This window comes from Cyprinus carpio, chromosome A23, assembly GCF_018340385.1.
Source record: "Cyprinus carpio isolate SPL01 chromosome A23, ASM1834038v1, whole genome shotgun sequence".
Lineage (NCBI taxonomy): Eukaryota > Metazoa > Chordata > Actinopteri > Cypriniformes > Cyprinidae > Cyprinus > Cyprinus carpio.
The window spans coordinates 3165749-3179126 of NC_056594.1; the positions used below are offsets into that span (position 1 = coordinate 3165749).

Here is a 13378-nt window from a genome sequence, read left to right on the forward strand (position 1 = left end):
TTAGGATGATTAAGAGTTTTCATATTGTATTGTGACATTATTTTCATTCCAGTTAAGAATTTTATGTGTGGAAAAAATAATAATAATAATAATAATTTTGAAAAATAATTTTTACTGTTATGGGAAAAAATTAGCTTTTTGTTGTGAAATATGACTTTGTGAGAATGACCCATGCAGATCTTTGTGATCCAGTGACCTTGTAAACTTCTGGAACTTTTGCAATGAGTGAATTTGTCCCTCAACCACCAATATGTGTGTCGAAAGAATGCATTTGCACAAAGCTTCCTGTTTTGACATCAGTTCAGTCATTCTGTCATATTATGTACAAGCCACAATACACAATAATTTAGGGTTTCCAGTCCCACATGCATATTAAAATAATAATAAATAAAAATTATTTAAATAAAAATTATACAGTACACTGTTTTTTAAATGTTTTTAATTAAGTCTATTATGCTCACCAAGGCTGAAAAACACTAATATGTGAAATATTATTACAATTTAAATATATGTTAATATATATTAAAATGTAATTTATTCCTGTGAACAAAGCTGAATTTTCAGCATCATTACTACAGTCTTCAGTGTCACATGATCCTTTAGAAATCATTCTGATATGATGATGATATACTACCATTCAAATGTGTGGGGTATGTGTGTTGAATAGAAATTAATACTTCTATTGATTATTATGCATTGAATTGAACAAAAGTGACAGTAAAAACATTTGTTTCAAACGTTTCTATTTCAAATAAATGGTGTTTTTTTTTACTTCTATTCATCAGATAATCCTGAAACAATGTTTACACAAAATATTACGCAGCAAAAACTTAACCGTCCATCAAATCAGCATATCAGAATGATTTCTGAAGATCTTGTGACACTGAAGACTGGAGTAATGATGCTGAAAATTCAGCTTCAAAATTCATAGGAGACTTCATTAAAAACATATATCTTGCTTGGTATTGCAGTGTGTCTCAGGCTGCATGTCTTAGATTTTTGTGGTGAGACTGTTGATTAGTTTTATTACTCAATGAAATAGCTGCGCTGCATGGGAAGTCACGCATTCACCGCATAAACTGGGCTCTGTACCACAACACAGGCTGAGTGTTCAAGAGCGAACATGGCAGAGATTCTTGTTAGGACAAGACTGCTGCAGCAAAAAGACTGTTGAGATAATTATATTACCAGCCATGCAGCAAATGAACCTGCTACATACAAACATTACGGTTGGCATGGCACTATTAACTATTAGCAAGTGAAGTCTTGTTGGCTGTCAAAGCAGAATGAAGAATAAAAAAAGTTGTTGGATTAAGTGTCCATGGAAAAGCATCTTAGATAATGGCCAATATAAGCAAAGGCAGGTAGGAAATGCCTGTAATACATGCTTATTCAGTATCCCTCCCTGTCCTGAAGGGAGCGTTACATGTGCAACACAAATACTGCACAAACATGTCCGAACACTTCCTGTCAGCTCTTTTCTTTATGAATCGATTGACTCTGTGACTACAGCAGCACAGACTGAGAGGATCTAATGTGAGACACTGTGATGTAAGACAATGTTTAATTCACATCCCCGCTGGAAAATGAATGAGTGACTACTGATTCAATGAATGAACAGTTCATGGTTTCCACTGAAAGGTGTGCTGGGTCAATGTTCACATTCAAACCATACACTTTAAAAAACACTAAACCACTTTCTAAAACGTGTGCTTTTACATCACATGCTTCTAAGCCACAAATACAGACATTACAGGAAATACATCAGATTGACACATTCAAAGCAGGAGATCTGGGTGTTCCTACATGGCACATGGGCATTCGGTTCATGAGGCTTAGAGGAATGGTTCAGACTCAAAACAGGTTGAGTTTGTGCTGTGACAGCAAAGCACTTACAATGGATGTATATGGAACAAGATGCTGCACTGGGATAAACATAAAAATACACAAAAGTATTTCATTATTTGAAAGTATCGCCACAAAACATACAAAAATAATACATCAACACAAGACTAGTGGGATAAAAATGCAGAAACACTACAATAATTAGTTCATGTTAGGTAATGCATCTTATAAAACGGATAGTTCCAGTCCTTGATTCTGATTGGTTGAGCCGTGTTCGAAGCTGTTGTAAATTACACTACAAATATACACCTTTGTTTACTTCTGTGTGTTGCTCGCCAACTGTTTTGTTGGAACCACAACTGTTTCTGAGGAACTACATTGTTTGGTGGAAGAATACTGTTTTAATTAATATCATTACACTTTATTGGCTCTGTTTTATTTTGTCAAACATTACTGCGTATATGGAACAACCGTTTTATAAAAGCAATAAGCCCCGTGAAGCCGTGGTTTACAGTGATTGTATAACAGCTCTTTTGTTTTGTGGACCCTTAGCTGTTATAAATTCACTGTAAACCACGGCTTCTTGGGTTTATTGCTTTAAACTAACATTAAGAATGAGCAATACATTTGTTACAGTATTTATTAATCTTTGTTAATGTTACTGTAGTTTATTAAAGCAATAAGCCCCAAGAAGCTGTTGTTTACAGTGAATTTATAACAGCTAAGGGGCATTGTTAGGCATGGCGCGAAGTAAGACTTTTTTGTTGTAAGGAAGAAAATAAAATAAGTGCTTTAACAAAAGTACAAGCTTTACGTGTCCTCTGTAATGTCTTGCGTTCCATTATAAGTGCAGTTGTGTACATGTGTGTGTTTGGACACGCAGAGTTCTGACACAGAGGAATGAGTTAATGATCTACTAATCAACAGCATATTTCAGATGCCGTCCTACAGGTTAACCTATGTTGAACCGGAACATTCCTTTAAGAACACTGACAACATCCTTAACGTATGATTGTAGGCTCAAAATGTTGGGTTGACGTCTTTTTTTTATTATTCTTTTTTTCTTAAAGCAGAACAACTAACGTTTGTATTTTCCAGAGACTTGCCAAGCTTTACTTCATTCAAGTGCTGTTCTAACAGAATTTGTGCAGAACAAAATATCTACAGTATCAAGCAAGCAAACCACTCACTTGTCATGTAACGGTACACAGTCATAATGTATATATGCACTTCTACAAGCACAGACAGCTCAATAAATTAAAAATAAAATGCCATTTAAAAACAGCCACTCAGTCATAATAATATTTACATTATTTTGTTTTGAGATTTCAATATTAATGAAGTTCAAATCTATCACTCTCCAGCATGAGACAACGTAAAAAAGGTCCAGAAGCTCATGAGATATGGCTAGTTTCTTCACTCTCTCAGAAACTCCTGTATGAAATGACATTCACTATAAGTGTGCATATCTCGTTTGGTTGTTTTATTTTTCTCGCCACAGTACTAATGAGCGTAAACAACACCGATGCTCTGACAGTCCTGGGCATCTTACAGGTCATTTGTCCACTAGCATGGCCACAGCGGTTCTCCTGTCACTCTGAAACACATCCCATTCTGAGGCACGGAGAGAATTAGGTCCATGTTGTTCACATCTGTCCGTAAGGTGCTTCTGTTTTTCTTTCTACTTTCGGTTGTGCCGGTATGTCTATTGGTCCTCCAGAAATTGGTAAATACAGCAGTCGTGTTACTGCAGTATCGGCGTGTGCTCTGTGACGGGACTGAAATGCTGAATGAGCTATTCCTAAAAGTGACTTTCTCCAAAAAGACATTTCATTCATGAATAGTTCCCATCTTAGACATTGAGGTCATCTTGTAAAAATCATAAGTTTCTTTCCTTGTTTCACTGGTCTGTAAGTAAAGCTCAAGGTTTTGAGTGGCCATAACAAGAGCTTTAAATCAGTGCTGTCAATGTCAGTCTCTAACGTGTAAAAAATGAAATCATATCAGTGAAAGGTGATAGTTTGACGGATGACCTGTCCTCATTGCTCTTTAATGGTCTGCATCAGAACAGCTGGCCATGGCTCCAAATACCTCTACCGGCTCTGATGTGTGAGAGGTGGCACTTTCTGACAGGAACCTGCCATAAGCAACAGGAGAAAATGCAAACATTAAAACACATCAACAGTTGATGAAGTTGAGGTTGAGGTTGTCATAATAATGCAGTTAGATTGGAAGGAACCACATAAAGACACCCAAAAACCAGAGGACCATCATAATCAAGGGTGTAAATTTTGTCTAACAGTTGGGGGGGACAATAAACAAAATTTCTCAAGAGCGATTTTTGAAGGGGACACAAATAATACAGCTAAAATTGTACTTGTATAATATGTATACACAGAGGAAAGCCTTACTACTAGAAGTTCAGCAGGGAGACCGTGCCAATTAGATAATGTCAAGCTGTTGTGGTCGCACTGAGACAGTGACGGCACTACACCGGGGCTGGGGGGGCTATAGCCCCGTCAGAATTTTTAATAGCCCCGGTTTAGCCTCCACCCAAGAGTGCAGATAGGAGCACGTGTCTCTGAGGGGGCCAAAGAAGGAGACAATAAAGAGGAGTCAGACAGAGAAAGTTTTGAGAGAGAAGCTCCCGAGTCAAGACTTGAGGGAGAGGAGCAGTTTGTTGCTGCTGCTAGCTGCTCCACAGGCACAGCCGCGGCCGCAACTAGCACTACCATAGTAGTTATCACACCGACTGATTTGATCCTGTCACCAGTGGAAGAACCAAGACGCCCTCTTCTTCGACGTTTTCCAGCCACAAAATTTGGACTGCAGGATAGCTACTTTAATCGTAGATGGTATGAGGATTAGAGGTCTGCAAGCCCGTCGGGTACCGGCACACCGAGTCCATTTTTATTTTTTTTACAGATTGGGCTCGGTTCGGGCTTGGGCTCATTTAGCATCTCTCCTTTTATTGTGCCCATATATGCGCAGCGCACACATAGGCTACTGTATGAAATATTGTTATAATGATTATATTATCAATATTATACATCGCCTATGCAATACGCAACGCATATACGCACGCATTAGCATACAGGTGACAGTTGACCATGCAGAGCATTAGGGAGAAGTTGGAGCTTGGGGAGATTTTATAAGCTCCCAATGCTTTGGGAAAAGCTGCATTTTGGAAGAGTTTTATTTTGATTACCACGACAAACAACGAGCCAATTGGTCATGTGCAGTGCTCACCATCTCCATACGTGCCTTTAAGAAATGCATCTATATGGATTATGATTATGATTACAATGAAACGGTTTTTGTTTTCGATATGTTTTATTTCGTTAAGTACTAATTTAAAGCTTTCTATACATATATTTATCATGTCTGTAAGGCATGTATTCGCTGAGTTTCGGTTCATTTTTGTGAAGCGCTCCTGTTCAAGACAAGAGGGCAGAAAGCGCATCATGTTTGTTTTTTTATTTTATAAAAGCACAGTGTTTTGTAGATATTGTGAGTGAACAAAAATAAATGTGAGGCCCGTGCAAGGCTCTAATGAGGATTACAACTGGCTGAAATATTGTATTTTAAAGGACTGTGTGCTTTAAAATACTGTGTGACGTTGAAAGTGGCATGCCGCTACTTTCAACGTCCAGGAAACCATGGGGAGAAAACAGCATTTACCCGGTTGGCTACCATATATATATATATATAATAATAGTAATAATAATATATAATATAATATAATTTAAATTAAAACTAGCACCCCCACATATTGGTCTAGCCCCCCTTAGCCCCTGTTGTAGATAAAAAAAATTCTGGCGTCATGCCTGGCCGAGACAGCGCTTGTGTCCGTTGTATCCAGCACATCCGTCACAGTGTTGCCAAGTCTGTGGTTTTCCCGTGGAATTGGGCTACTTTATCACTGTGGCTGTGGGTTGTTTTTCATGTCCGCTGGTTAAAGTGACCCCAATGACGTGTATTTTAGCCCCCAGAACGCAATTTTTACCAGGGGACCCCATCGAAATGCGGTTAGTTTGGGCTAGTTTTGGGTAGCAATTGGGAGGGTTTTGTTGTAAAAAAAAAACCTGCCAACCCTTTTTGTCAAGCAGGTAGTGTTATTATTGCTAACATAGTGACTCATCGAAATATACATTGGCATCATCTGTATTAAAGGGAATATAATCACTTCATCTGATGTTTAAGTGAATAAAATAGCCTTGACAGCCTTACTGGAGTTCCAAAACTATTGACTTTGTTCTCTCTCACCGGACTCGTGTGTGTGTGTAGCCTATGTGATGTAAAAGAGGAAAGCAAGCATTTGGACCAAAGCACTGTGAGGTAAAGGAGGGGGAGACTCAAAATGTTTCTAAACTTGAAATGCATTTTTGCCCCGTTTGTGCTGTTTTACTACTTACACAATTATTTAAAGTATAGAACATTGTTATTTACAATACACAGCATGCTTTTTAATCATATTTTTAGGGGGGACAACCCCCCAGGGTGGCTGCTAGTTTTTTTTTTTATTATTATTCTTTTTTTTAATGTTTCAAACCAACATTTTATTTTGCATATATAAACAACAAAATTGGTCTGACTGGTGTTTTTTGTAATCTACAATGCACATTGCATATAATTTAAATGTATTCTTTATTTGTTTTGTTTGTTTCATCTCTTTGTTTTTATTGTTTGGTTTATTTGATCTATTTTTTACTTTTGTTTGTTTGATCTTTGCTATTATTGTTTGTTTGGTTTGATCAGTTTTTATTTTAATTTCGTTTGCATTATTTGTTTGATCTCTTTCTCTTTTTGTTTTGTTTTATCACTTTTTGTTTTTATTTTTCATTTTGATTACATTAATTGATCTCTGTTTTATTAGGCTATTATTTTTGTTTGTCTGATCTCTTTTTGTTTTAATTATTTGTTTGGTTTTCACTATTTGTTCTTTTTTATAATTTGTTTTGGTTACATTATCTTAGGCATGGTACTAGCGTGTTTTTAAAAACACTGTACTGGCACAAATCCTAACTGCAACATAATACTCTACTATGGCCTAATACAGATACAACAGAAATTAGTCAAGGTAGAACCCACATTTGACAAGACAAAGTAAAAATGCTAATATCCATAAATGTCTAAAACACAAAATGTTGTAAATATTAGCTGTTACCTAGGGCCGTAAGACAGGGTGTCAAATACTGCTCCTGAAAGGCCACTATCTTGCAGAGTTCAGCTCCAATCCTAATTAAACACACCTGAACCAGTTCATCAAGGTCCTCAGAGTCACTTGAAACTTCCAGGTAGGTGTGTTGAAGCAGAACACCCTCCAGGAACAGGACTGGACACCTCTGCCTTAAGCCATTATGACATAATAACAGTCTCAAAGACTCATTTTAATTTGTGACAGATTAAATTTGATGTCCAAAGTGATTATAGTCACCTGCTACAGAACGCCAGTCAAAAGTCACAGAAAGGTTGTCTAATCCTGGTCCTGGAGGGCCACTGTCCTGAATAGTTTTGGTTAAACCCTAATTAAACACACCTGAACCAGCAACTCAAGATGCCAGAATAACTAGATACTTCTAGGCAGGTGCGTTTTAGCAGGTTAAAGCTAAACTGTACAAGGAGCAGGACTGGACACACCTGCACAAGGCAGATAATGAATATGATGGTATTCAGTGTGGAGAGCCTAAATTGAGAGCTGTTACTAAAATAAAACTTTACATTCCATTATTCATAAACATGTGCATATTAAACCTTGTTAGACTGACAATTACATCTATTATGAACATGCTAAAATGGCTGGTTTGTGGGTCTTGTCCAAAGTAGCCTCACACAGTTTTGTCCTCAAAAGACTGCTTTTCTACCTCACCTGTTGTGTGTAGGACTGCGACTGTATGAAGGACTGTAAGCCCCAGCACTCAAGGGACCATCTGGCAAGTCACCATCAGTCAGGCCCACGGCTACATGATTCTGCCAGTTTCCCCCTCCACTGGCAGTAGATGACACTAGTGAGGAAGAGAGGTGTGATATGTTAAGTAATGTTAACTTAAATTTCATCAGAAAAGAGTTTTTGCTTTATTTTGATAATCCACTTTTGATATTCTACTAACTTTTATAAGTAACTTTGCAACTACGTCAACTAGTGATGGGAAGTCTGGTTCTTTTCCGTGAACCGTTTAAAAAAAATTATTCATCTGTTCTTTTACGCCCTAACATAATGACGTCATTCACGATGACTTAATGATATCAAGTCTATCGTCCCGGGCTGGGATGAAAATACACATTCAAATATATAAAGTCAGTAATCATAACTTCAGTCAGTTAAAACATCATAATCATGATCTGAAAAGTCTAGTTTCAGTTTTAAAATCCTAAACGATTATGAAATCTGGTTGCAGCACACAAATAAGGAGAATCTCCGCAGACTTTCTTCCCTCAAATCTTAAACACCCACACATTATAAGATGGTGCATCACACACTACAAGATTTTATTAAGACTGTCATGCCAGAGGGAGTGCCTCACGTTATCTCATGCAGCAGATCTTCATTGACATTTCAGCAATGTTTACATATGTTACCTTGCATGCTAGCAGCTTTCTACACTCTTTGTCCTTGTGGTTGTTGTACGTTTTCGACACAGTATACAGACAGTCGTGTTATTTCAAAACTTCAACAAACAGTTTCTCCATCACCTCTATCCAACTTGTAATGGCCACTAGAGCATTTACGGTAGTTTTGTGGCAGATTGACATCTGCGCATGTGCATAACGTGTATCTGTTTGAGATGAAAAGGTGAAGAGATAACTTGCTCTAACGACATCTTTATTTTATTTTATTCCTTTCTGTTTGTGACCTGAGTTGGATGCTTATGTACCTTTTTTTCCCTCACTCGTTCCCCCATGTATGTGGACGAGTGTGTCAGTGCTTGAGGTGTTTTATTAAACTCGGGAAAATATGCCATCTTCTCGTCTCCCGTGCCTTATTAGCACCTCACAGTTTTCCCCATCTGGGCTGTTTAACATCTCAATTCGGGGTTGCAACATACAGCAGCTTGTTTTGCAGTTGTGTATTGGCTATTGTGAAAGTACTGATGTAATCATAGGCGTCATCATCCCGATTAAAAATCCAAATTATCAAACATGTTTGATATTAATCGGGGCAGCCCCCAATTTGTGTGTGAGCAGATTGGGAGGTATAAGATTTGATCTGTGTGGCTGTTAGGCTGTTATTTGTTTTCTAAGGTGTTGTGTGTGGTTGCTTACTGGCCCAAGCCAAAGTGTCCACCACAAGTCTCTTCAACTAGGGTGCCCAATCCTGTTCCCTGTTGTACCATTCAGAGCAAAGTTCAGTTGTGTTAGATCAAGTTTGGAGCTGAACTTTACAGGGGATAGATATCCAGGAACAGGAGTGGGCACCCCTGCTCTACAAGTTTTCGACCCTACTCCTGGAAGGCCACTGTCCGGCAGAGTTTAGCTACAAGCCTAATCAAACACACCTGAACCAGCTAATCAGGATCTACAGCATCTGTCCCTGACTCGATTCTGTCCCTCAGTGCATATCTACAGGAGTTTCAGATAAAAAAAAATCATAGTACTAGCACACTTTTCTCAACAAGCTTCATGATAAGGTATTCCCATAAGGTGTCACTCATTCCCATACCACAGGGGTAGGCACGTTCAGTCCTAGAGAGCCGCTGTCCTGCAGTGTTTCACTCCAGCCCTAATCAAACAGACCTGAACAAGCTAATCAACGTCTTCAGGATAACTAAGGCTATAGGCAGATGAGGTTATGCCAAAGTTTATTAGAATTTTTAATCGTTGTGGCAATCAGTGGTCCATTTCCATCAATTTTTATAGTAAATTTGGTGACTACTGAGTTTGGAAGGAATTGTTTTGGTCATACCAGAGCAGGCCCACCAAAAAACTAGGAAAACTAAATATTTTGGCTTGAGGGTGGCCATTTGGGAACGCTATTTCAACTGAGGGGCACATGAAAAATTATTTGTACTGGGCCCAACAATTGCTTATTGTGGCTCTGCACCAGAACCTACCAGAGCTTGGAAGTAATGGTTTCGGTCATACCAGAACAGGGCCACCTAAATGGGGGGACAACTGGACCTTTTGGCTTGAGTGTGGCCTGGACTGGATTAAGAAGGATCAAGATCACTTGAGAGCACTATTTCAGCCGAGGGGCCCATGAGTAATGGTTTATACCGGGTCCAACAATAGTTTACTGCAGCCCTGCACCAGAACCTCCCATTTTGTCTCCAATATGATTGATTTTATACATTGTGTTATGTTTGAGGAACCTACCTGAGGAGAACGAGTTGGTTCTGCTGGAGTGGGTGAAGGGTGCAGGCAGCGTCTGATAGCCCAGGCTGTGCTGGGAACCTCTGTCATATTTGTAGGTGTATACCAGCTGATAGGCACCTGGTTCCCTGTGCCCAGCACTGCGATTGTACCATCCTTTCAAATGCTCCGCCACCAAAGCCTTGTACATGTTCTTCGTCAGCACCTCGTTCAAGGGTCCCTGTCGTCCTCTAGGGGGCCTCACGGTGGCATATGGATTCTGTGACAAATTATCTGACCCCTCTATTCCATAATGCCTGTTTCGACTACGACTCTGGTAACCATGTGCTGGGTAAGTGGGGTTGATGTTATAGTGGCCCTCGAGCTCACTCTCGTAAACGTAAGCTCCATTAGAACAAGGCTCATATTCAAAGCCGGGATACCCAGTCATGTAGTACGCGGTAGGGCTGTAGTGATTCTGCTGGTGGCCATAACAGCTGGAGTTTTGAGGGACCAAGTTGGGCATACTGCCCGTATTTCCGTAGATCTCCACTTTGCGGTGGAGCCGGTAGTCATGGGATGGCGAGTCCAGCATGCGGTAGGGAGGAGTGGCTGAGCAGGGGAGGCAATAGTCCATGCTGGACATGCTGGTATAGGATGAGCAGTCTTCCAGCACCTCAGTGCTGTTGCTACGGCGGGAAGGAGACAGAGGGAAGGCTGATTTGTTTGCGCAGTGAGAGTGGAGAAGTTGTGACTGGGACTCCAAACTGCCGCTGCGGTGCCGGAAACCACGGATATAATCTTCCGACCTAAAGGAGACCAATCTATATTATTTGTTTTGGTGAAAGAGAGTGCACTGAATAAAATAAACTACTTAGATCATATAAAAACCACAAAGCCAACTAGACTTTTACATTTTTTGAAGAAATTTTCAGTTGTGTTTGAATTGTTTCGCCACCACAATTCTAGGGCGTTGTAGGTGGTTATGAATGTTGTTACGCAGTTTGCTAAGATTTAGTTTTTAATGGACCTAGTCAACTCACCTGAGTTGGCTGCTGCTGTAGGCGTTACGGGGCATGACGGGGGTTTGGGGTAAGCTGCGGGGGTCCTTCGGCATTCTAGGTAAAGTTTTACACGGACTGCTTTGGGCAGAGAACACCTCTCGTGGGGTGTAATAATGTCCTGGTCCTTGGACCTCATGATCTAATCTGAATTAAAACAGACAAAAGAATACTTCAGATGAAAGAGAAATGTCAGGTGATGACTAAACCAAGTGCTCAGACGTTAAATCTTACGAAAACTGTCAAGAACATGTCTGGGTAATCTTTAACCCTAAAATCAAGACAAAAAATAAGAAATAATGTTTTTGCATAAGGACAATGCTGCTTTTTTCCATGAGATAGGGGTTATGCGCAACAGACTTTTGTATTTTGTTAACTGGATCTCGTCGCTTCTTGTTCAAGCATTTTGCATATGCTTTGTTAAATATGAAGGAGTTTTACTCAAGATGCCTTCAAAGTAGATAACAATGACGATCATAACCAATGTCCATCACATATGCGGACTGATATCTCAATGTTTTTTATTTGTATTCCTTTCACTAACATTTAGATATAAAACGAAAATAAAACGTCAATAGCTAGCTAGTTTAACTGACCCATAGTTTAATTCCATAGACATTGCTATTATTTAATATGGCTGTTAACACGTTCTCTGACAAGCAGAATCGATGAGACCTGTTTTCTGGGTTTGGTCAGGTGACGTTCGACATTTACCCTTTTGATCCTAGAAGATCATGTTGTACTGTGAGTATTCACACCTGTTAAGAGCTCTGTCGTGGTGTGTGTCACTGGATGAGGATCGTCTCTCGGTGTCGTATTCCAGGCCGGACGATGACAGAGGAGGACTGAGACACGGGGAGCATTGGACGGAACGGGAACGCGGCCTCTGGCCATCATCTTGAAGACACAAATATGGTTTTTGACTGCTGTGTTTTCTGCTCTGCTACATTTGGTTTCATCCGGTTCAAATAACATTATATCAATTCATTGTTGGTTCTGCATGATAAATGATCTGTTATGAGTGTGTTGATGTGCATGACTCAGTGCCTACATTAGGGAACAATGCTGAGCGAGAAGCACTGGAAGTGAAGTAGTGTATTGTAATAAATCTTAATTACATAAGTAGAGAGCTGATAGTGGTTTCATAATTGATGTCATTACCATCATCTAGAGGAAGACTATCACACAGGGAGCTGCACTCGGACTGAGCCAGTTCATCTATGGAAGAAAGAGAAATGATGTTATGTTAATGAAACACTACATGAATTAAATCAAACAGTTCATTAAATTAACTACATTAAATGATTAATCAAATTAATCAGTCACATTTATTGTTGTTTGATTGATTATGGCCTATTTTTTTATCATTAATCACACTAAACCAACACAATAAAATCACAGCCTAATAAATGTATATCTTACATATGTGTTTGTGTGTGTGTATATATATATATATATATATATATATATATATATATATATATATATATATATATATATATATATATATATATATATATATTCACTATATGAAATATATTGCATGAGCCACAATCAAAGTCACAGTAAAACTGCAGTGATACTTTGCTTTACTGTTACACAGCCTTGTGTCTTTTAGCTGTATTCCTGTTCATGTGTATCTTGCTTTAATGTCTTATTCCAGACATACTGACAAGCATTTATGATAAACTAAAATATACTTTAATGTAATTCCTATTAACCATTAACTTCTATGTCATGTATTAAATTAGTAATTTGTAACAATACATTTGCAATTTGGTACATTTCAAAATCTAAACTTTTATTGTAATTTTGAATAACACACTACGGTTAAAATTACAATCAAGTACTTTACATGTGCTTTATTTTAGTCAACATATTAAAAAAGTGTACTTCTTTAAAACACTACGAAAGATTATTAAAACAATGATTTAAAATGTACTTTTTAAGTATAACATTTATGACATTACAAAGTGCACTTTTTAAAAGAAACAGTCATGAAAGCATCTCTCTTTAAGTCACTTAAATGGCCTTTTATCTTATTAATATTACATTATCAGTTGGTACAGTTTCTTAAAAATATACTTTTAAGAATTGAACACAAGTGCATATTCAGTACAATTAAGCACACTTCTTTTTGACAAGGGATAAAGTGTTAAAACTATTCTAAATATGAATGATAT

At 38.4% G+C, this 13378-nt stretch overlaps 1 protein-coding gene across 2 annotated transcripts in view; it reads right to left on the reverse strand.

Moving 5' to 3' along the window:
• Positions 1–2431: 2431 nt before the first annotated feature.
• The window catches only part of LOC109069901 (FERM domain-containing protein 4B-like), a 38061-nt gene continuing 27114 nt past the window's right edge, over positions 2432–13378 (reverse strand). The window contains exons 18-23 of one of the 2 annotated variants that reach the window (XM_042712615.1): positions 12357–12413; positions 11954–12092; positions 11178–11342; positions 10159–10943; positions 7715–7850; positions 2432–3982 (exon numbers count right to left, since the gene is read on the reverse strand). In XM_042712615.1, coding sequence (XP_042568549.1) covers positions 3895–3982; positions 7715–7850; positions 10159–10943; positions 11178–11342; positions 11954–12092; positions 12357–12413 — 1370 coding nt within the window. In that variant the 3' untranslated portion in view covers positions 2432–3894. Of the gene's footprint in view, positions 3983–7714; positions 7851–10158; positions 10944–11177; positions 11343–11953; positions 12096–12356; positions 12414–13378 lie in introns of both variants that reach the window. The other variant, XM_042712614.1, reaches the window with a different exon arrangement.